Raw genomic sequence first — 20,109 nt, forward strand, 5'->3', positions numbered from 1 at the left:
CTGGGCCAGACTGGGCCAGACTGGTCAGACTGGGCCAGACTGGGCCAGACTGGTCAGACTGGGTCAGACTGGTCAGGCTGGGCTAGACTGGGTCAGACTGGTCAGACTGGGTCAGACTGGTCAGACTGGTTCTGGTTCCTTGGATGTACCTGAGTTTCCGACCCGTTCCCATGGAGCAGGCGGAGAACTCGGATCGCTAGCTAACCCTCTGAACCCATGACTAGACAACTGCTGCCTGTCACCATGGAGATAAACGTGCTCCAGGTAGACGGGGAACGGAGTTCTACACAACACCAGAACTAACAGGTTCTAACATCCATCCATCCATCCATCCATCCATCCATCCATCCATCCATCCATCCATCCATCCATCCATCCATCCATCCATCCATCCAACCATCCACCCATGCAACCATCCATCCATCCAACCATCCATCCATCCATCCATCCATCCATCCATCCATCCACCCATCCATCCATCCACCCATCCATCCAACCATCCACCCATCCATCCATGCAACCATCCATCCATCCAACCATCCATCCATCCATCCATCCATCCAACCATCCACCCATCCATCCATGCAACCATCCATCCATCCAACCATCCATCCATCCATCCATCCATCCATGCATCCATCCATCCATCCATCCATCCATCCATCCATCCATCCATCCATCCATCCACCCATCCATCCATCCAGTTAAAGTGTCCTGTGACCTCTGACCTGTGGCTCTACGGAGCGGTGCATGGGCGGCGTCCTGGCCTGCTGGATCCCTCCGCTGCTGAAGGACTCGGATCGGGGGGGCAGGGCCGGGTCGGAGATCCGGTTGGAGACTTTATGCTGCAACGCAGGAGAATCCTGTCTGTTCATCTTATAAAGCTCCTCCACCTGACGAACAGCAGACCGCCGTCACTCAGCGTCACGCCAACATGTCCGCCCGCTCTCAGCTGGCGTTAGCTTAGCATGTTTTACTAGGTTTACCTCTTATTTTCTCAGCTACTTTATGAGTTTGTTCATATAAAAAACATGAAGAATATGAATGTCTTTCACTTTCTAGGTGTGAAAACTGAATCAGTTTGGAGGCCAGATTGTTTTCCAGCATAAATAAATAAACTTCCTCCTAAACTGAGCTCAGTTTCTGTGGAAAGTTTCCCTCCCTGTGAGGTAGTGATGAGGGTAGACCTTCCTACACTGAGACCAGCTGAAAATAGCTGCAGATGCCCTACATCTGTCCAGCAACAGCCACCAGGGGGCAGGCCTGCAGATCTGCCCTAAATGGGGTTTTCACATGCTGTCGCCTCCATTTAGAGGTTCATCCTCCCTAAGCTGTCTGCTTTCTGGACAGACAGCACCTAAACAAACAGACATCACACAGAGAGAAACCTGGAGTGGAGGAAGAACCCTGAAGGAGGAAAACTGAGATCAGCTGCAGAAGTTAGTTCCTGTTAGACATTAAAACAAACATCATGCATTAAAACACCTTTAGGCCCATTTTAGTGGAAGATGAAGAATCCAGTGAGCAGAAAAAAAGAAGGTTAGAAGGTTTGAGGAGGAAAGAAAATGTTTTCAGTCTTAATCTGACTTCTGGTGCTTTGAAGGACGTTGGACCAATTTATAAACTAATAAACATTTAGTTTTATGTCCATGAATGGAGACGAACCACTGCAGTCACCCAAAGACTGAACAAATCCCATATTCTTCACCAAAACATCCTTAAAGGTGACCTATTATGCTTCGTTGAACCAGTTAGGATCGGTCTGTGGTCGATACAAAACATGTCAGCACATTTTTTTCCTCAAAATCATTCTTACATAATGAGATTTTAGTCCTGATCTCCTGTCAGAATGAGCTGCTTGACGGTCTCTGCTGCTGGCCGCGCCCCCAACTCAACGTTTACACTCACATGTTAAAAAGACTGCAAACAGGTGGGCAATTATGCAAACATACAGCTTTGAAAAGCAGAAATGGAGCCTCCTGCACAACCATCAAGAATCCAGCAAGTGGTTTCTGGATGGTGAGTCAACAACAAAACACTCTTTTTTTCCAGCAGCCATTGTACAGTGCAGACAGAAGAACCAACTGACCAAACAGAGCTCAGCTTGGGTTGCTAGGTAACGGCAGAGTTCCGCTGGTGTTGCTAGGTAACGGCACAGTGGAACGTGATGCTCCTTTCTGGGACTTTTTGAAACGGCTCATTTTAAAAACACCAAAAAATATTAACCTACTGCCGAAAACAGCTGGTTGGTTTTTTAAGGTCTTTTGTTGTTTTTAGGAGCAGCAGAAACTTAAATTAAAGACTAAAAACGTTCAAAATGTGCATTTTGCATAATAGGTCCCTTTAAAACCACCCTGAACGAAGAGATTACCGAAGATCCGAGGTCTTGCTGAGGAAAAGTCAGACAGAGAATCCAGAAGTTTTTAAGGAACAAAAATCACCATGTGAGCCACAGCGGCCAGAGTTAGAGGATGTGAGTAGACCTGGTTAGAGAAACGAGGCGGTTAATGGGGTTAGGGTCCGATAGGGTCTGATGGGGCCCGTCAGGACCGGTGGGCGGTTCTGTTCGGCTCCAGACTGACCCGGCGGGCGGGGCTCCGGCCCCGGGAGTCCGGCTGCCTCACGGGGCTCCTGCCGGGACTCTGGCGCCGCATGGCCGGCTCTGGCTCGGGCAGGCAGGTGATCCGGATCCTGGGCTGGTTCAGGTGGTCCCTGGACGGGCTGACGTGGGCCGGATAGGACGGGGGGCGGGGCCTGGGCGGCCGGTAACCCGGCAACAGCAGCAGGTTGTCCATGTTGACGTCCCGCGTCTCCCTGAAGGAGTGGTACTTCTTGGGCGGGATGCGAGGCGAGTTGCTCTGAGCGCGGCGCATCACCTGGAGGGCAGCCAGTTTACAGGAAGGCACTGGGGTCAAAGGTCAGGGGTGACTTTAAAACCCAGGGCGTCCACTGCTGAGGCGGAAATCAGAGTTTAACTGTTTTTACCTGAAATTCATCCAAACATTCAGCCTTATTTTAATTAGAACATGGAAACAAAGAAAACTTTCCGATATTGAAAAGGCCGACGTTCCTGAAACATTTTAGTTAAATTCACTTTTTAATTTTATCATTCTGCTGGAAAATCCATTTATAAAGTCAGTTGTTAATATATTCCACAAACATTTTAAAAACAATCACTTCTTCAACAAATCAAAATGTTGTTTTCTTAGATTTGGTCAAAACAAAGTTCTTAGGAAAATTCCTTCTTTCTGTTTTCTTCCTTCAAAGGAAAGAAGATAGAAGATGGAAAGAATCTGTCTTTCTCTCTTTATAGTGAATCAGGAATCAGTTAAAGTCTCACACCGAACGGAACCAAATCCAAATAAAGCTGACGAGTTTTGCTTTAAAGGCTCTTATTGATGCCTTTTCATTCATCCCTCTGCTAATTCAAAATGCCACTTTCTAAGTGTTTGATCTGCAGAGAAACATGTTTATTGGAGTTTCCCACCAAGCAGACTGGAGCTCTTTAAATTCATCTGTAAAGAGGAAAATAAAGGAATAAAGAAGCGTTTGGTTCGTCACTGTTACCGCCTGAAGGGAAGAAAATCAACCAAAAACTGAGTCCAGGTTCCTCTGGAGCTGTGGATTAAAAACAATTTAAATGTTTCCAGCTCTTCTCTTTGTTTACTGCTGGAAAACAGAAACGCTGAATCACAGGAGGAAAGTCAAGTCACAGGAACATGAAGTCGTTTTTTAAGGGTGTTTCTCATTAAAACATTAAATATTTCAAATATTCTTCTCTAAGCTGATCAAGTCATCTCCAAATATAGTTTCACAGGACGCCCCTGTTTTCTGTCTTGGCCTCAGAGTGAAGGGCTCCAGGCCCTGATGGCCCCCCAGCGGCCCCCCGGCCCCCTGCAGGTTACCTCTTTGGCCCAGGCCGGCTTGTCGTTGCTGCCTGGCGCCTGGTCCTTGTAGTGGTACAGCTGCTTCTTGTCCTGCGGCGGCCGCGGCGGCTCCTGCTGCTGCTGCTGCAGCGACACCAGGTAGGCGCGCTCCTGCTGCAGCTGCCGCTGCAGCCGCTCCGCCTGCCGCTGCTCCTCGATCTGCTTCCTCTTGTACTCCTGCAGACGGAAAGAGGCGACAGGAGGTATTGCTTTTTATTATCTTAAACAGGTTAACTGTTGTGCTCTTATTATTTTATAAACCAAATCTAAACAGTTTCAGTCTGTGAACCACATTACATCAATCAGTCCCTCCAGTTTACTTGCAGAAAATCACAAAAACAATCAACAGATTCTCACTTTTTTCTGCATTTATTGCAAATTTCTCATAAAAATAATCAAAAACAATCATAAAAACATTGTGATTATGTGATGCTAACTCCCAACTGCAGGTGGCAGTATTTCTTACTTCCACTCCACTGCTGCCTCAACATCCTGTTTATCATTATACCAAAGCTTACATATTAAATATTTCTAAAATAGATGCATGAATCACAAAATCCTGAAATCCTGGAGGATCTGATCAGCTTGAAAAGACGTTTGGTGTTTAGCTTAGCGTCACGTTTGGCAGGTTTTACTGAAATGAATTCACAGAAAACGCCCCAAACAGCCGAGTGTTTGTTTTTTCAATATTCTGTACATTTTTAGAATTATTCTTACATCTAGCATATTTTACAATTTTAAATAATATTTTTTAATTACATTTTTTAATTAAATGCGACCGCAATCGGACTTCTGTGTGAACGTTGACGTCACACAGCAGCGCTCTGTTTATGACATCAATAATGTCTGAAGTTATTCAGATATTATTGTCACCAAATCATAACAAGACGAAGGAAGCTAATAAGAGGAAAGCTAACAGCTAGTTTCAGGTATTATTTACGTCTGGATTGAATGTCTCTGGTCTGACGCTCGTCTTTTTTAAATGACGTAAAAATTGGATAAAATGCGACGTGACGGTTCAGATTGCTTTGGAAACAATCAGATATGATTTAGTTCCACATAAGGAATCAGCTCTAATCTGGATTTTTGAGATTAAAATAATCATTATTGGGCCGAATGTAGCCAAGGTGACGCTGTCAGACCTAAGAACATTATACCAACACTGAAGCACGGTGGTGGCAGCTAAATGCTGTGGGGCTGTTTGATTTTAAAATAAAGGAGAATTACTGTGAATTTCTTTCAAAGTTAAAAGTGGTCAAAATCCAATATGAATGAACAAAGCAGGCGAACATTTAGCTTCTGGAGTAATGACCTTTAGATGTGACGTTATTAAACTTTAAATAATTTCTCTTATCAGTAAAACCAACCAATTTAAATTAACTTCACCAGTTCTACCAACTAGAGCGGTTAAATATCCAGTCAGAAATAAACCAGAAGCTTGTGACGGATTCAAAAAGTGTTTATTGTTAAACAAAACTGGAGATTCAAGGAAAACCGTTTGGATTCACTTCCTGTTCATAAAATATGTCAGTAATTAATCCTGTTATAGTTTTACAGGTTATTACTTACTGAATCATATGTGACACTTCAGATTTATTTATGTTAGGAAAAGTTCAGAACTGCAGAGCAGGGGTGTCCAAATGTGGGTCGGGGGCCATTTGTGGCCCTTGAAATGATTTCATTCGGCCCACAAACACAGTCGCTTTGAGCAAAATGGAAAATATAAGTAGTCTGCTTTTCTTTTTTATAAGGCAACAGTCCAAATCCCTCTGTATGTTTTGGATCTTTAATGATTTACAGGTTTAATTAAATATTGGTTTATTGATGAGCAGGTAGAAGAATTATCATTTTTGCAGTTTTATTGAATGAATTTGACCAGTTTTGGCCCCAGGGCACTAAGTTTGGCCTCCACCGCTCTGGATGTCCCTTCCTGCAGGTTACAGCACCAGAACTGAACAGCAGAACCGGTGCTGGCGGGTCGGGCCTCAGAACCAGCCGTGTGTGTCTGGATGTTGTGTTACCAGCAGTAAGGCTTGCTCCTGCAGGAGCTGCTGCTGCAGGATCTCCAGCTGCCTCTGCTCCTCCTCCAGCTGTCTACGGATATACTCCTAGCCAATCAGAGCGCAGAGCACGCAGCGGGCGCGGCCAATCAGAGAGCGACCAGGCGGGACAGCAGCCAATCAGAGCCCCAGGCAACCAGTGACATCAGCAGAGCAGGAAATAGTGGAGGGGAAAAATAGAAAGAAGGAGGGCAGACAAAAGTAGATTCATAAAGGAGTGTTAAATTAGAGAGTTATTCAGAAACAGATGAAAAATAAAATGAGCGAAGCAGTAGGGGGCTGTAATTAGAGAACAGAGCAGCATGCTCATAATAAAACAGTCGAGCTGAAATCAGCTTTGAGAAGAAGATGTTATTATCTGAAATAGTGAATGTTAATGACGCATAGCTGCAGAAAAGCTCCGTTCCCTTCTCCTCTCACAGCAGTTCACAGCAGTCTGAATCTCAATCAGACTCGTTATTTAACAAATGGACTCAGCAACATCTTCAATAACGATTTCCAGCATCGTTAGAGTCAGGATCGGTTATAACATCCACTAAATGTTAGGGGTTACATGTTGGGTTTAACACTTTGTGACAGAAACTGTCAGGAAAACATCCAACCTCTGTTACACAATGTTATTAAAATCAATAATGCTGGTTTTACTGTTCAAATACCAGAGATACTAGCATCCTTATCTCATAGCTAGCATCCTTATCTCATAGCTAGCATCCTTATCTCACAGTTAGCATGCTAGCACCCTTATCTCATAGCTAGCATCCTTATCTCACAGTTAGCATGCTAGCACCCTTATCTCATAGCTAGCATCCTTATCTCACAGTTAGCATGCTAGCACCCTTATCTCATAGCTAGCATCCTTATCTCACAGTTAGCATGCTAACAATAACACAATCATTGGCATTTTACTGCTGTTCAAAGCATGCTCACACTAATAGTTGAATCCTCATGCTATTAATATTCTAATGCTGATGCTAATATTATCTTTGCAATACCAAAAATAATATTAGCATCCTGCTGTTCACATTAGCATGCTAATGCTATCAAAAAGACTACACCAATAATGGCCAGAGCACGCTAACAATATTAGAATCCTAATGTCAACAGTAATTGCTAATAGTAAAAATGCTAATTCTGTTTTTAGCATTGTAGTACCAATGCCCTCATCGTTGTTATTTCATTACTAGTATGCTAACAATAACGCCATCACCATTATTCAAGGTATGCTAACAATATTATTTGAATCCTAACACTAAAGGTAATACTCTGATGCAAATGCTAATGCTAAAATGCTAATGCTAAAATGCTAATGCTACTGCCTCAGCAGACCAACTGCTATTGATTTTCTGGTCATTTTATGACTTTCTTCTGGTAACATTGTGTCATTATTTTTATATTGTTATGACTTCTTAATTTTAAAAATCTAGTTACATTTTACTAACAGTTTCTTTAACTCCTTTAAGTTTTTATTTTTCTAAGCACTGAAAATTAAGTCATTTAGATTCTGATGTAATTCTAATTTTTTGTAAGACTGTTAATCAGTGAAAAATAAATTCATTAGAAAACTTATTTAAGTTAGCCAGTGCTTCACCTTTTTTCTACAGCACAATGTTAAGAGCTGCTATTTCTTGCAGCTCTTAGTGGATTATAATCCTAATCTTCGTGCCTTGGACCTGGTTTTCCTCAGGTTTCTCATCCAGGTGTGCTCCTACCTGCTCTCTCTCGGCGTGCCTCCTCTCCTCCTCCCGCCGGAGCTGCTCCATCTCCTCGTAGCGCCTCCTTTGGTCCCGCTCCTGCTGCTTCCTCAGCTCCCGCTCCCGGCGCTGCTGCTGTGGGTGGGAACGTTTTCACAGGGTCAGCTGTGTGTTTGTCTCTGAGGCATTCCGATTCGCTGAGCCACCAACAACACAGGTGTGCTTTCTCCCACATCTGAGGCGGCTTCCCACAAATTACAATAGCAGCAGGCGACCTGTAATTGGGCTCATTTGTCTTGTTAGGATTATGAGTTTTTTATGTGGAACATCTATTATTAGCCGGATTGTGACTTTAAAAACGAGAAGCTACCTCCTCTAGCCGCCGCCGCTGCTCCTTCTGCTCCTCGATGCGTTTCTGCCTCTCAGCCAGTAGTTGGCGCTTGTGCTCCTCGTTCTGCTGCTGCTCCAGCTGCTGGCGCCGGATCAGCTCCGACCGCTCCTTATTGGCCAGCTGGAGGCGCAGGAAGTCCCGCCTCAGAGTCGACTCTCCGGGAATGTTGATGATGGAGCTGAAACCACCAAGTGAAAACACCGTCTCTGTGGCAACCAATTCACAATCCCAAAAACACTGTACTGTCTGAAAACCTGTGAAAAAATACTATACTATTGTTAGTGATGGTGTACGAACTTTACCGCCTGATTTTTCCTGCATTAATCACGTCTGAATCCGACAGTCAAACTGACTGCTGGATTCAATCGGAGTTCAGTTTTCTGTTGGTTTGGTATGTTTGTGTTTTTAGATCAGTTGATCCCTGAGTTTCTATTTTAATCAGTTATTTAATCAGTCCATCCAAAAAACGTGCAAAGTTTTTCTGAGGGTGTCACAAAAAAGCAACTCATGTTTCAGTAACACTTTATTTGAAGGGTTGTGAATTAAACTGACATGATTCTGTCAAAAACATGAAGGAGTCTTCATGAATGTCTGACTGTTAATGACACTTTTACTGGAATGTTGAACTAAAAGTCCATTAAAAATTCATTAAAAATGCCAGCTTTGCATTAAAAGTATCAGTATTTACAGAATGACACTTCATGACAACAGTCATAAACATTCATGAATACTTTGTTTCCCATTTTTCTCAGTGTCTGAGCCAAATGAAGGAGATCATCAGTCTGCAGCTTCTTTCTGATTGTAAATGAGGATTTTAACCAAAACCACATAATACTGGCCATTTAAAGATGATTATTTACATTATTCACACTCCCAGAGACGGCTGTGTGCAGTAAGTTATGCTAGCTAGGCTAACGTTGCTAACATGTTAACTTTGTAACGCCCTGGTTTAATCTAGTTCTTGGCTGTAATCTGAGGAAAGGTGCCATGTTTTTCTGCATCAGATCCAGACTTCGTTCCTACCTGGGCTCTCCGATGTCCCGCTCTTCATCCTCTTCCTCGCTCCCGCTGTACTCATACTCCGTCTCATCTGTGAGGAAACCGACATGTTAGCGTTGGAGGCTCTGCAGGTCGTGACGGGTCGTGGTGCGTCGTGGGGGGTCGCAGTGGGTCGCGGTGCGTCGCGGCGGGTCAAAGTGGGTCGTGGCGGGTCGATCAGAGCCTCACCTCTCTCGCCCCGCCTCTTCTTGGTCCGGTCGATGTGGTCCTTCAGCTGGATGCGGACCTGGCGCTCGTTGGGCAGGTCTCGGATGTAGGGGTGCTTCAGCAGCTGCTCGGTGCTCGGCCGCTGGCTGTGGCTCTTCACCAGGCAGCTCTCGATGAACGACTGGAACTTCTTGGACCTGCAGAACCGACCCGGTTCAGGATCCGCGAGGAAAGTTCAAACTCTGAAACGCTTTTAAAAGACTTACCACTTCTTTGACTTGAGCCTCGGCGCCGGGTTTCTGGGGATGAGGAAGAGCGCTCTCATCGGATGCATGTCGCACAGAGCTGAGGAGGAAAGGAGGCAAGGAGAGAAAGAGAGAGGAGAGAAGGAGGAAAGGAGGGAAAGAGGCAAGGAGAGAGGAGGTAAGAACAAAAGGAGAGGAGGAGAAAAGGAGGAAAGGAGGGGAGGAGGAAAGGAGGCAAGGAAGAGAGAGGAGAGAGATAAGAGGAGGAAAGGAGGCAAGGAGAGAGGAGGCAAGGAGAGAAGGAGAGAAGGAGGAAAGGAGGGAAAGAGGCAAGGAGAGAGGAGAGAGGAGAGAAGGAGAAAGGAGAGGAGGAGGAAAGGAGGGAAAGAGGCAAGGAGAGAGGAGGTAAGAACAAAAGGAGAGGAGGAGAAAAGGAGGAAAGGAGGGGAGGAGGAAAGGAGGCAAGGAAGAGAGAGGAGAGAGATGAGAGGAGGAAAGGATGCAAGGAGAGAGGAGGCAAGGAGAAAGGAGAGGAGGAGGAAAGGAGGGAAAGAGGCAAGGAGAGAGGAGAGAGGAGGTAAGAAGAAAGGAGAGGAGGAGAAAAGGAGGAAAGGAAAGGAAACAGGAAATGACAACACAAATAAGAAAAGGAAAGAGAAAAAATGCGCAGACAGAAACAGATATGATTATGAGGCATTAAAAATAAAGTATTTAAGTAAAAGAAAAGAAATGATGGCGATGGGAGGGAAAGAATGATAAGGAAAGGAAACAAAGTGAAATAGAAAAGTAAAGAGAAAAGGTAAGATTTGATGAATGAAAAGTGAAAATGTAAAATTAGTATCTTCAGGAGTGAATTATTGGAGACAAACTGCAGCTGATGGGAGTGTAATCTCACTTACGTGGAGCTCCCTCTGCCATCTCTATGGCTGTGATGCCGAGCGACCACAGATCACTCTGCAGAGAGACAAACACATCCTCACAACGTGTTACCCACTCAACACCTCCAGCCTCTGAGAGACGGCTGCACGGGTCACTGTACTCGTCAAGCGGTAAAAATACAGACAGAGACGAAACCCATCTGCCCGGTTCTGCCTCCATTTCAACACAATCACATTTCCTGAGTTCAGCTTCGCTAACTGGGAGACAAACCCAGTTATGACATGTTAAACCCTGGAGGGCCCTCATCCTCCACCGGCTCACCGCAGGGGTTTGCTCTGTCACCCAGCAACCAGCAACCAGCAACCAGAAACCAGTAACCAGTAACAAGGAACCAGCAACCAGCAGCCAGAAACCAGCAGCCAGAAACCAGCAACCAGAAACCAGCAACCAGCATCCAGAAACCAGCAGCCAGCAACCAGAAACCAGCAACCAGAAACCAGCAACCAGCAACCAGAAACCAGCAACCAGAAACCAGCAACCAGCATCCAGAAACCAGCAGCCAGCAACCAGAAACCAGCAACCAGCAACCAGAAACCAGTAACCAGTAACAAGGAACCAGCAACCAGCAGCCAGAAACCAGCAGCCAGAAACCAGCAACCAGCAGCCAGAAACCAGCAACCAGAAACCAGCAACCAGAAACCAGCAACCAGCATCCAGAAACCAGCAGCCAGCAACCAGAAACCAGCAACCAGCAACCAGAAACCAGTAACCAGTAACAAGGAACCAGCAACCAGCAGCCAGAAACCAGCAGCCAGAAACCAGCAACCAGAAACCAGCAACCAGAAACCAGCAACCAGAAACCAGCAACCAGCAACCAGAAACCAGCAACCAGAAACCAGCAACCAGCAACCAGAAACCAGCAACCAGAAACCAGCAACCAGAAACCAGCAACCAGAAACCAGCCGCCAGCAACCAGAAACCAGCAACCAGAAACCAGTAACAAGAAACCAGCAGCCAGCAACCAGAAACCAGCAACCAGAAACCAGCAGCCAGCAACCAGCAGCTAGCAACCAGAAACCAGCAGCCAGCAACCAGCAGCTAGCAACCAGAAACCAGCAACCAGCAAGCAGAAACCAGCAGCCAGCAACCAGAAACCAGCAACCAGAAACCAGCAGCCAGCAACCAGAAACCAGCAACCAGAAACCAGTAACAAGAAACCAGCAGCCAGCAACCAGCAGCTAGCAACCAGAAACCAGCAGCTAGCAACCAGAAACCAGCAACCAGCAACCAGAAACCAGCAGCCAGCAACCAGAAACCAGCAGCCAGAAACCAGCAACCAGCAACCAGCAACCAGCAACCAGCCGCCAGAAACCAGCAACCAGCAACCAGCAACCAGCAACCAGCCGCCAGAAACCAGCAACAAGAAACCAGCAGCCAGCAACCAGCAGCCAGCAACCAGCAACCAGCATCCAGAAACCAGCAGCCAGCAACCAGCAGCCAGCAACCAGCCGCCAGAAACCAGCAACCAGCAGCCAGAAACCAGCAACCAGCAACCAGAAACCAGCAACCAGAAACCAGCAACCAGAAACCAGCAGCCAGCAACCAGAAACCAGCAACCAGAAACCAGTAACAAGAAACCAGCAGCCAGCAACCAGAAACCAGCAACCAGAAACCAGCAGCCAGCAACCAGCAGCTAGCAACCAGAAACCAGCAGCCAGCAACCAGCAGCTAGCAACCAGAAACCAGCAACCAGCAACCAGAAACCAGCAGCCAGCAACCAGAAACCAGCAACCAGAAACCAGCAGCCAGCAACCAGAAACCAGTAACAAGAAACCAGCAGCCAGCAACCAGAAACCAGCAACCAGCAACCAGAAACCAGCAGCCAGCAACCAGAAACCAGCAACCAGAAACCAGCAGCCAGCAACCAGAAACCAGCAACCAGAAACCAGCAGCCAGCAACCAGAAACCAGCAACCAGAAACCAGTAACAAGAAACCAGCAGCCAGCAACCAGAAACCAGCAGCCAGCAACCAGAAACCAGCAACCAGCAGCCAGCAACCAGCAACCAGAAACCAGCAACAAGAAACCAGCAGCCAGCAACCAGCAGCTAGCAACCAGAAACCAGCAGCTAGCAACCAGAAACCAGCAACCAGCAACCAGAAACCAGCAGCCAGCAACCAGAAACCAGCAGCCAGAAACCAGCAACCAGAAACCAGCAACCAGCAACCAGAAACCAGCAACAAGAAACCAGCAGCCAGCAACCAGCAGCCAGCAACCAGCAACCAGCAACCAGCATCCAGAAACCAGCAGCCAGCAACCAGCAGCCAGCAACCAGCAACCAGCCGCCAGAAACCAGCAACCAGCAGCCAGAAACCAGCAACCAGCAACCAGCAACCAGAAACCAGCAACCAGCCGCCAGAAACCAGCAACTAGCAGCCAGCAACCAGCAACCAGCAGCCAGCAACCAGAAACCAGCAACCAGCAGCCAGCAACCAGCAACCAGCAACCAGCAACCAGCAGCCAGAAACCAGCAACCAGCAACCAGCAGCCTGCTTCCTGCTTCCTGTTTCTGTCTGTCCAGGGGAATAATCCGGGAATCCAAAAACCAACAGATGTGATCATTTTTCTGAAGGTCACTTTGTAATCCTTCTTCACAGATACAAGGAGTCTGATTACGTGACTGACGAGGTGTTGAGTTTTACTGGCTGGAAGCAATAAAGTAAGAAGAAAATCCAGTATGAGGCCTTTTCCAGTTTACAGTCTAACTGCCCCGCCTGTAAGAGTTAAAGGTCCTGAGAACGCCAGAGTTACTCAAGGTTCTCATCAGTCGGGATCCTTGAAAGGTTTGACATCCAACAAAAGGCTAAAGGTCAGTTTTAAAGTTAAAGGTGTATCAAATAGTGAGAGGGTCCTTCCAATCTTTAAGTTTCAGCTGCTCAAAGGTTTGAGGCTCTTTAATGTTTGAGGTGCCATTAAACCTCAAAACAGGCTTTAGGCTTTTCTATATTGCAACATTTATTTCTTCGTCACCCTCACTGAGCTTCTCTCCAGATCTTGGATCCAGAGCTCACACTCCAACCAACGCCTACCTTGAAGTCGTATGTGGCGTCCGGGTTCTCATCGCAGGCGATGACCTCCGGGGCCATCCAGTACGGCGTCCCGATGAACGTGTTCCTCCGCCCCACCGTCCGGTCCAGCTGGGCGCTCACACCGAAGTCCACTGTGGAAACAGAGACGGTCCTGAAGGAGGCGCAGGCCTGGGCGCCTCCTTCACACCCTGCAGCTGAGGGTTCAGTTCCTCACCCAGCTTGACCTCTGCGTTTTCCGTCAGCAGCACGTTCTGCCCCTTTATGTCTCTGTGGATGACTTTGTGCTGGTGGAGGTGGGTTAGTCCCTGGAGAAAGATGCAGAGTAAACACCGTTAAAGTTATGGAAAACCTGGAACCAGGTCAGGTTTCCTTTGGTTTCTGTTTCAGATAAACCAGTGAGCTCCTCACCCTGAGGATCTCCCTGCAGATGTAGGCGATCCACTCCTCCTTCAGCGAGTTCCCTTTGGTGTTTTTGATCAGGTCCGTCACCGACCCAGCTCCACAGAACTCCATCACCAGCTGTCAGGGCCACAGAAACACTTCACACGCTGCAGAAACGCCTCCTGACAGACCAGACCTAAAACAATCCGTAACATTTCACCGGTTTATGAAAACAAACTCCTACCCAAAGCTGGTCGTCCATTCCTGGAGGGTTCTTCTTGATGAAGGCGCCATAATAGGTCGCGATGTTCCTGTGGTGACTGTACTTCTTCAGCATGTTAATCTCAGCTTTAATCTCCTCTTCCTCGTCCTGGAGGATGAGAACAAGCACATAGAAAGATTCAGTTCAATAAAAATCTGCAGAGCGCGGCAGGATTAGCATGCTGGGTGTGACACGTACTCCGGTGACGTCCATGACCTTGATGGCAGCAAGCTGGCCCGTTTTGACATGGCGACCCTGAAAAAACGCAGATAGAGGATGAGACAGGGACAAAGTAAAGGAAACATTCGGTCATATTAAATATTTCTGCACTCATGAGTGATCATCAGCGTGAACGTCTCTATGAAAGCAGGACGTCTGGAAGTTTCTGCTGCCAAGCCGGAAAGGAAATATCAAAACCCTTTAGGAGAAACTCCTGCTGCCCGTCCATCCCATAAGGCTATAAGGACATTTCCTGACCCTAACAGGTCCATCACTGTACAGAGAGGAAGGTTATCCACAAAATGTCCCAAACAGCTTGGAGAAAAAATAAAAACAACAAGGAGCTTCATTTCAGACTCTGCTGGCCTCCGTTAGCAGGTTAAAGTTTGTGACAGGACAATAAGAGGAAGAACGACTTGTTTGAAAGGATCTTCATCTCATACCAACCGAGGAAAACGGGTTTGGAGTGACAAAGATACACCCTCCAGCTGATAAACGGTTCTCCTGTAACAGTAAGCTGTTTCTCCACCATTAGCAGCGAGTACATGAGGTTGATTGACAGCGCTAAGACCCGCCTCCTGGCTCTGATTGGTTGTTTTTGGTTCATTTCTCCAGACGACAATAAAAACTCATGGAGGAGGTTCAGGAGATCGATTTTACACAGATTATCTGTTTCATAACCAACTGTCACAAAATGATTCCAGTTTTATCAAATATGTAAAAATAATTTTTTATAAAAGTTACATACTGCAGCTTTAACAAATAAATATCACTCTTATGCTGATTTCTTTGTCAGTGATTGATAACCTATCAATAACTCCTCTGTTCTGGATTCAGAAATAAAAAAACAGAAATTACATTTTATATTTTAGTCATTTTGTTCCTGAATCTTTTTTATGACATTTCTTGTGTTTTAGTTGAGTTTCTGTTTAATTTCATTCATTTCGTCGTCAGGTTTCTCTGCCTTTGTGCCGCCACAGCTCTGAATCATCGCCCACATCTCTCCTTCCTTCTCCCCGTTGGAAAACAGCTGAACCAACCGGAGCGTCGCAGGCTGGATTAGGACCAGAGCAGAGCTCCCCCCATAAAGCAGCAGAGAAAACAGAGTAAACCATGGATGACAGAGACTCAGCTGTGCAGCTTTCCTCAACTGTTTTAACATGAACACGTCACTTTCCACACAAAGGCTGAGCGGCCATACGTACGGAAATACATCCGCTCATAATTCGCTTTTAATGAGGTAATAAATTCACTTTCTCATCTCCATTTGACATTTTTTAATTTTATATAGCTGTGATAATACGTGAAAATATTCCCAGGATGTTTATGCTGCTAACTGAGAATAACAGTTTAATCTTTGTTCAAATGTAATAAATATATTTGTTCAAATTCAAGCTCAAAACACAACAAACAAATCTGTAGGAAGTAAAAATCAGAGGTGAAATGAAGAAATATGAGGCAGAAACGGACGACCTCCTTCCAGTGTTTCCTGGACAGAGCCGTGGCTGAAAGCTGCGTTAACCTTCTCAGATCTCTTTGCTTATCCTGCCCGTAGAAAGTACACCTGGCCTGGGGTTTCTGTATTTGGCCTTATCTCATCTTTAATGTCAACTTAATTATTTCTGCCACACTTTGTGTTCTGTTTGTTGTTTTTTTCATAGAAAGTACTCCTAGTTCAGTGTTTCTGTATTTAGTTGTGGATTTTGCTGCCGCTGGTTTTGTGTCATCTTTATGTTTTTTCAGTGTTTTTGTTTTTAGCTGCTGTGGTTTCCAGACTCATTGTCGCTAACGCTAGCTGTTTGTTTTCTTTCTAATAGAAAGTACACCTGACTCAGTGCTTCTCTGTTTAGCTGTGAAACAATCAACAGATGTATTACTGCCTCTGATTTTGAGTGGTGTTTGTGTTTTCTTTCCTATAGAAAGTACCCCTAGCTCAGTGTTTCTGCTGGGATTTTCATAATATTTGAGTAAACTATTTCTTTTTCTTTCCTATAAAAAGTACCTCTGGCTTGATGCTACACTGTTTAGCTGAACCATTGACAGTCAGCTCTATAGTTGATTTTAATTCACATAGAAAGTAATCCTGGCCCAGTTCTTTTTTCAGAGGTAACTTGGTGAAGCTTGTCTTCATTGCTTCCTCTCTGGATCCGATCAGTTTAACAGGAAGCAGTTGAGCCGGTTTAGCATCAGAAAGCTGAAACGTTGAACCTCAGTGTGTAACGTGAGAGAGGAACAGGAAACCGAAGACGAGAGACGGAGCAGGAAAGCAGGCGGATGGAGGAGAAGAAGAGGCTCTCCGTCCTCCGAGGTGATTTGGGTCCTGTCAGAAACATTCAGCGTCTGATGCAACGCTGAGTAACCGAGACGCCGCGTGTGAACGCTCAACTGACCCTGTGTGTGTGTGAGCCATCACGGCCTCCTCACACACACACACACACACACACACACGCCTCACGCTGCCATCACTTTGCCTCCTTCGAAGCCTCCCCATTGGCTGGCCCGGCTGCCTGGCCTGTTGCTATGGTTACCGTGAGGAAACGGAGAGTGTGCGGCGAAGTGAATGAATTTCCACTTTCCCGGCCTCAGCAGCTGCGCTGATTCTGACTCCAGAGTCAGCGGGAGGAAGCTGAGGGTTATCGCTGGTCTCCTGCCTTTAAAAAAGAACGAGGCAGGTTGAACTGGCTGAACCGATCCGGGAATAAACGGGTCTTCAGAACCAGAACCGGAATAACAGTCCAGAACTAAATGATTGGAACGAAACAGAAAGAGCAAAAAAAGACAAACCAGTAAAGCCTGCAGGGAGCTGATGCATCTAACATGACGACTATTAAATCTCCATAGTTTAATTTAACTCCAGTCTGGCTGCCTAGTCAAAGTCCGATTCAGTTTGTGGAGGTGTGAACGCTAATCGGACTCCGGTCCGCCTCCAAACCTCGGTCTGGGTTCGGTTGAAGTGAACTCTGGTTCGGTTTGAATGTGAACGCCAAGCAGACTGGAAATCGCTCCAAAAGCAGGAAGTGGACTACAGCACAAGGCATTGTGGGTAAATACAACCACAGCTAACATGCTAGCCTAGCGCTAGCAGGAGAATTGACTCACGGTTTGTTACCAAAATTAAAAGAGAAATCCTCCAACAGCTAAAATCTGACGCCTGCATTTATTTTCCATTTGGTGAAGCAGGAAGTTGCGCTCAGAGGTTTTTGTGTCGTTCCTTCAGTGGTTCTCGGTGTAGCGCCCCCACAGGCCAGGAGAGGAACAGGTTGCTCAAAGAGTTCAGTTGGTTCGTTCACCAATCGAACTGAGTCGACCGGACTAACAGGTGTGAACAAAAGGAATCATAAATGAATGAACAACAAAGAAGTTCAGCAAAATCACAGCAGGAGACGAACAAAAACAAGCAGAACAAACAAAAATGTTCAATAAGTTAAAGTTAAATCAACCATTTATCTCGCTCCTCTTTATCCTTTTCAGTCATTTTTCTTTAATTTCAAGCAAACTGAGATATTTGAACTGGAAACCAGACAAAACCCTTGTAAGATTTTGTGTTTCTGCAGTGCAGAACCCAAACCACCAGAAGACTTGAACAAAGTGAATGAACTAAAAGTGAAAACGCCTTTAGATACAAAACGATTCACATCTTCATCTTCAGGAGCCGCTTTGTCTCAGGATTCATAGACTGGAGTTAAAAAGCAAAATATTCTGAAAACATTGAAGATATGGACAGAAATAAGTGGAAAAAAAATGGAAAAGTCTGAAAAATGATTGATCTGGATCACAGGAAACTCTGGGTGCTTGAAAAATACATAAATATAAAAGAAATTATTGTCTGCAACAAATGATTATTTATAAATCAATTACTCTATTGATTATTCTAACAGTTAATAGTAGATCAAATGGATAAGAAAATTAAACATTTGCACATTTTTCATGTAACTGATTAAATGTTTTTATACAATATTATAAATACATTAAGAGATGCTGATGTTGATTATTTATTGATTAACTGATTAATAACTGGTTCAAAAGGTGATTAATAGGAGATTTTTACAGGTGAATGTAAAACTATGTTACTTTAGGAGAACTGAGTAAAACATGTTTCCAGAAAAAGAAGTTTTTATTTTATCTTAAGTGGAAAATGTTTAGATTTTTTGTAGTTTTGGTTTAATTATTGCTCTTGTTTCATTAAATGGCCTTTTTTCAGTCTGTATGCTCCAGTTAATTATTTGATTAGTAAATTAGTTAAATAATCAATTCATCATGATGAATCAGATTAACTGTTTACTAAATGAAAATGCAGAAACCATAAAACCTTTCAGATCATTAATGATAATATGCCATAACTGTTTGATTTATTGTCTTTCAAAGAGAAAACGCATTAAACCCATGAACACCTGGGCTGGCTGTGGATTTGGGAGGGATTTTCTCACCCAGATGGGTGTGTGAAGCGACTCCTCTGGCCGCAGGTTAAGTGTGTGAAGCGCGGCTGTGACTGCAGGACAAATGGCAGCGATCCGCCGCGATGAAGCAATAAAAGGAGCGGCAGATAACGCCGGCCAGATGAGAGGAAGCGATGATATCTCAGAGAGCCTCTTTGTTTTGCTATCGCTTTTCCCCCGACACGCCGAACGGCCAGACTATCTCCCAGAGGTGACGCTCAGCTCCCAGTGCGAGTGTGTGTGTGTGTGTGTGTTTGTGTGTGGCGGAGATTAAGGCAAAGGAGAGAAGAGTGTCTGTATATATGCAGCGATAAAGATAGAGCCTTGGTGAGAACGGGGGGAGGAGGATGGCTCTGCTGCTGCCTGAGGCATAAAAACACACCTCAGGTCCGGATCCAGTCATGCCGCGCATTCCTGACCCAGACACAAGCCTGGGCACATGGAGGCGGGTCGGAGCAACGCCAGCCGGGTTCAGCTTCATGACAGGAAAATACATCAGAGAAAACCAACCTGTACACTTTAAATTAAAATATATTGGTAGTAATATTTTAATTGTCCAAATCAGGCAGTGTAGTACAGTGCCTCGCCTCAGGGGGCGCTGTGTAACACAAACAGAATGAAGCAGGCAGTTGGTGGATGCTTGTTGCTGTTCTCTTAGACATGTTGCAGCGCGACATCATGTGCAGAAGATCCCACAAAAAGCTGCAGACTGACCATGACTAGCATTGATGTTAGCTGTTAAACTGTCAACATAACAAGCTAAAGCTCAAATGTACGGCTGATATATAAATTAAAAAGGGGGACGCAGTGTTTTGATACTAATAGTCAACACAACAACTAGATAATAAGATTTGGAAACAGTTTTAAGAACAGCGAGGGAGAGGGAAGTAAGTCAGTTATGCTAGCTTGACTATGAAAACCTTAACATGTAAGCGTGCTGTAGAATTGTGTCTGTTTCCGTTCACATTCATCAGTAGAGCAGGTGTTTAAAGCTCACCCCTGCTGTTAGCTAATTTAGCTAACAGCAGGGGTAGCTAATCTTTTATTAATAATCACAAAAACAATGTCAAACCTGAAAACACCAAACTGTAACGACTGAATGTTCTGTTCTTTGTATTGGAAATGTTTGAGTGCTTTTTGGTGTTGAATCCTGAAACATATTGGGTTGTTGTCAGTTCCTCTGGGAACGAGTCTGTGTGTATCGTAGGCAACCCAGAGAGCGAGAAAAAAGGAGTATGAGTGGTTTTGAGTTGGTCTTCAGTGGTTTTTCTGCATTATTTTGTTGTTTACTCCTGGAGATCCTGCACATGCGCACAATGATGGAA

General features: G+C 45.2%; 2 protein-coding genes across 7 annotated transcripts in view; one reads left to right on the forward strand and one right to left on the reverse strand.

Annotated features, from left to right (window-relative positions):
* Positions 1-20,109, reverse strand: part of tnikb (TRAF2 and NCK interacting kinase b) — a 58,643-nt gene that overhangs the window by 18,970 nt on the left and 19,564 nt on the right. For 3 of the 6 annotated variants that reach the window (XM_088013260.1, XM_088013261.1, XM_088013256.1), the window contains exons 3-17: positions 14,328-14,384; positions 14,112-14,237; positions 13,895-14,005; positions 13,701-13,791; positions 13,487-13,617; positions 10,419-10,473; positions 9,541-9,619; positions 9,296-9,471; positions 9,092-9,158; positions 8,048-8,246; positions 7,696-7,812; positions 5,948-6,034; positions 3,906-4,103; positions 2,583-2,876; positions 729-893 (exon numbers count right to left, since the gene is read on the reverse strand). In XM_088013260.1, coding sequence (XP_087869386.1) covers positions 729-893; positions 2,583-2,876; positions 3,906-4,103; positions 5,948-6,034; positions 7,696-7,812; positions 8,048-8,246; positions 9,092-9,158; positions 9,296-9,471; positions 9,541-9,619; positions 10,419-10,473; positions 13,487-13,617; positions 13,701-13,791; positions 13,895-14,005; positions 14,112-14,237; positions 14,328-14,384 — 1,953 coding nt within the window. The remainder of the gene's footprint in view (positions 1-728; positions 894-2,582; positions 2,877-3,905; positions 4,104-5,947; positions 6,035-7,695; positions 7,813-8,047; positions 8,247-9,091; positions 9,159-9,295; positions 9,472-9,540; positions 9,620-10,418; positions 10,474-13,486; positions 13,618-13,700; positions 13,792-13,894; positions 14,006-14,111; positions 14,238-14,327; positions 14,385-20,109) is intronic. The other 3 variants (XM_088013258.1, XM_088013257.1, XM_088013259.1) reach the window with 3 other exon arrangements.
* Positions 10,680-13,041, forward strand: LOC148155228 (uncharacterized). Its single transcript, XM_088013235.1, has 3 exons — positions 10,680-10,771; positions 11,522-11,702; positions 12,607-13,041. Exons 1-3 carry the CDS (start codon positions 10,680-10,682, stop codon positions 13,039-13,041), a joined length of 708 nt encoding a protein of 235 aa, XP_087869361.1.

This window comes from Poecilia mexicana, unplaced genomic scaffold (genome assembly GCF_051168715.1).
Source record: "Poecilia mexicana isolate PSO_F unplaced genomic scaffold, ASM5116871v1 scaffold_15, whole genome shotgun sequence".
Classification (NCBI taxonomy): Eukaryota; Metazoa; Chordata; class Actinopteri; order Cyprinodontiformes; family Poeciliidae; genus Poecilia; species Poecilia mexicana.

Excerpts from the sequence above, each read along its gene's own strand:
- LOC148155228 (XM_088013235.1), top strand. The coding sequence starts at position 10,680 with ATGTTAAACCCTGGAGGGCCCTCATCCTCCACCGGCTCACCGCAGGGG. Across the intron at positions 10,772-11,521 it reads CAACCAGCAACCAGAAACCA|CAAGCAGAAACCAGCAGCCA; the intron begins GTAACCAGTAAC and ends ACCAGCAACCAG. Across the intron at positions 11,703-12,606 it reads CAACCAGAAACCAGCAGCCA|AAACCAGCAACCAGCAACCA; the intron begins GCAACCAGAAAC and ends ACCAGCAACCAG.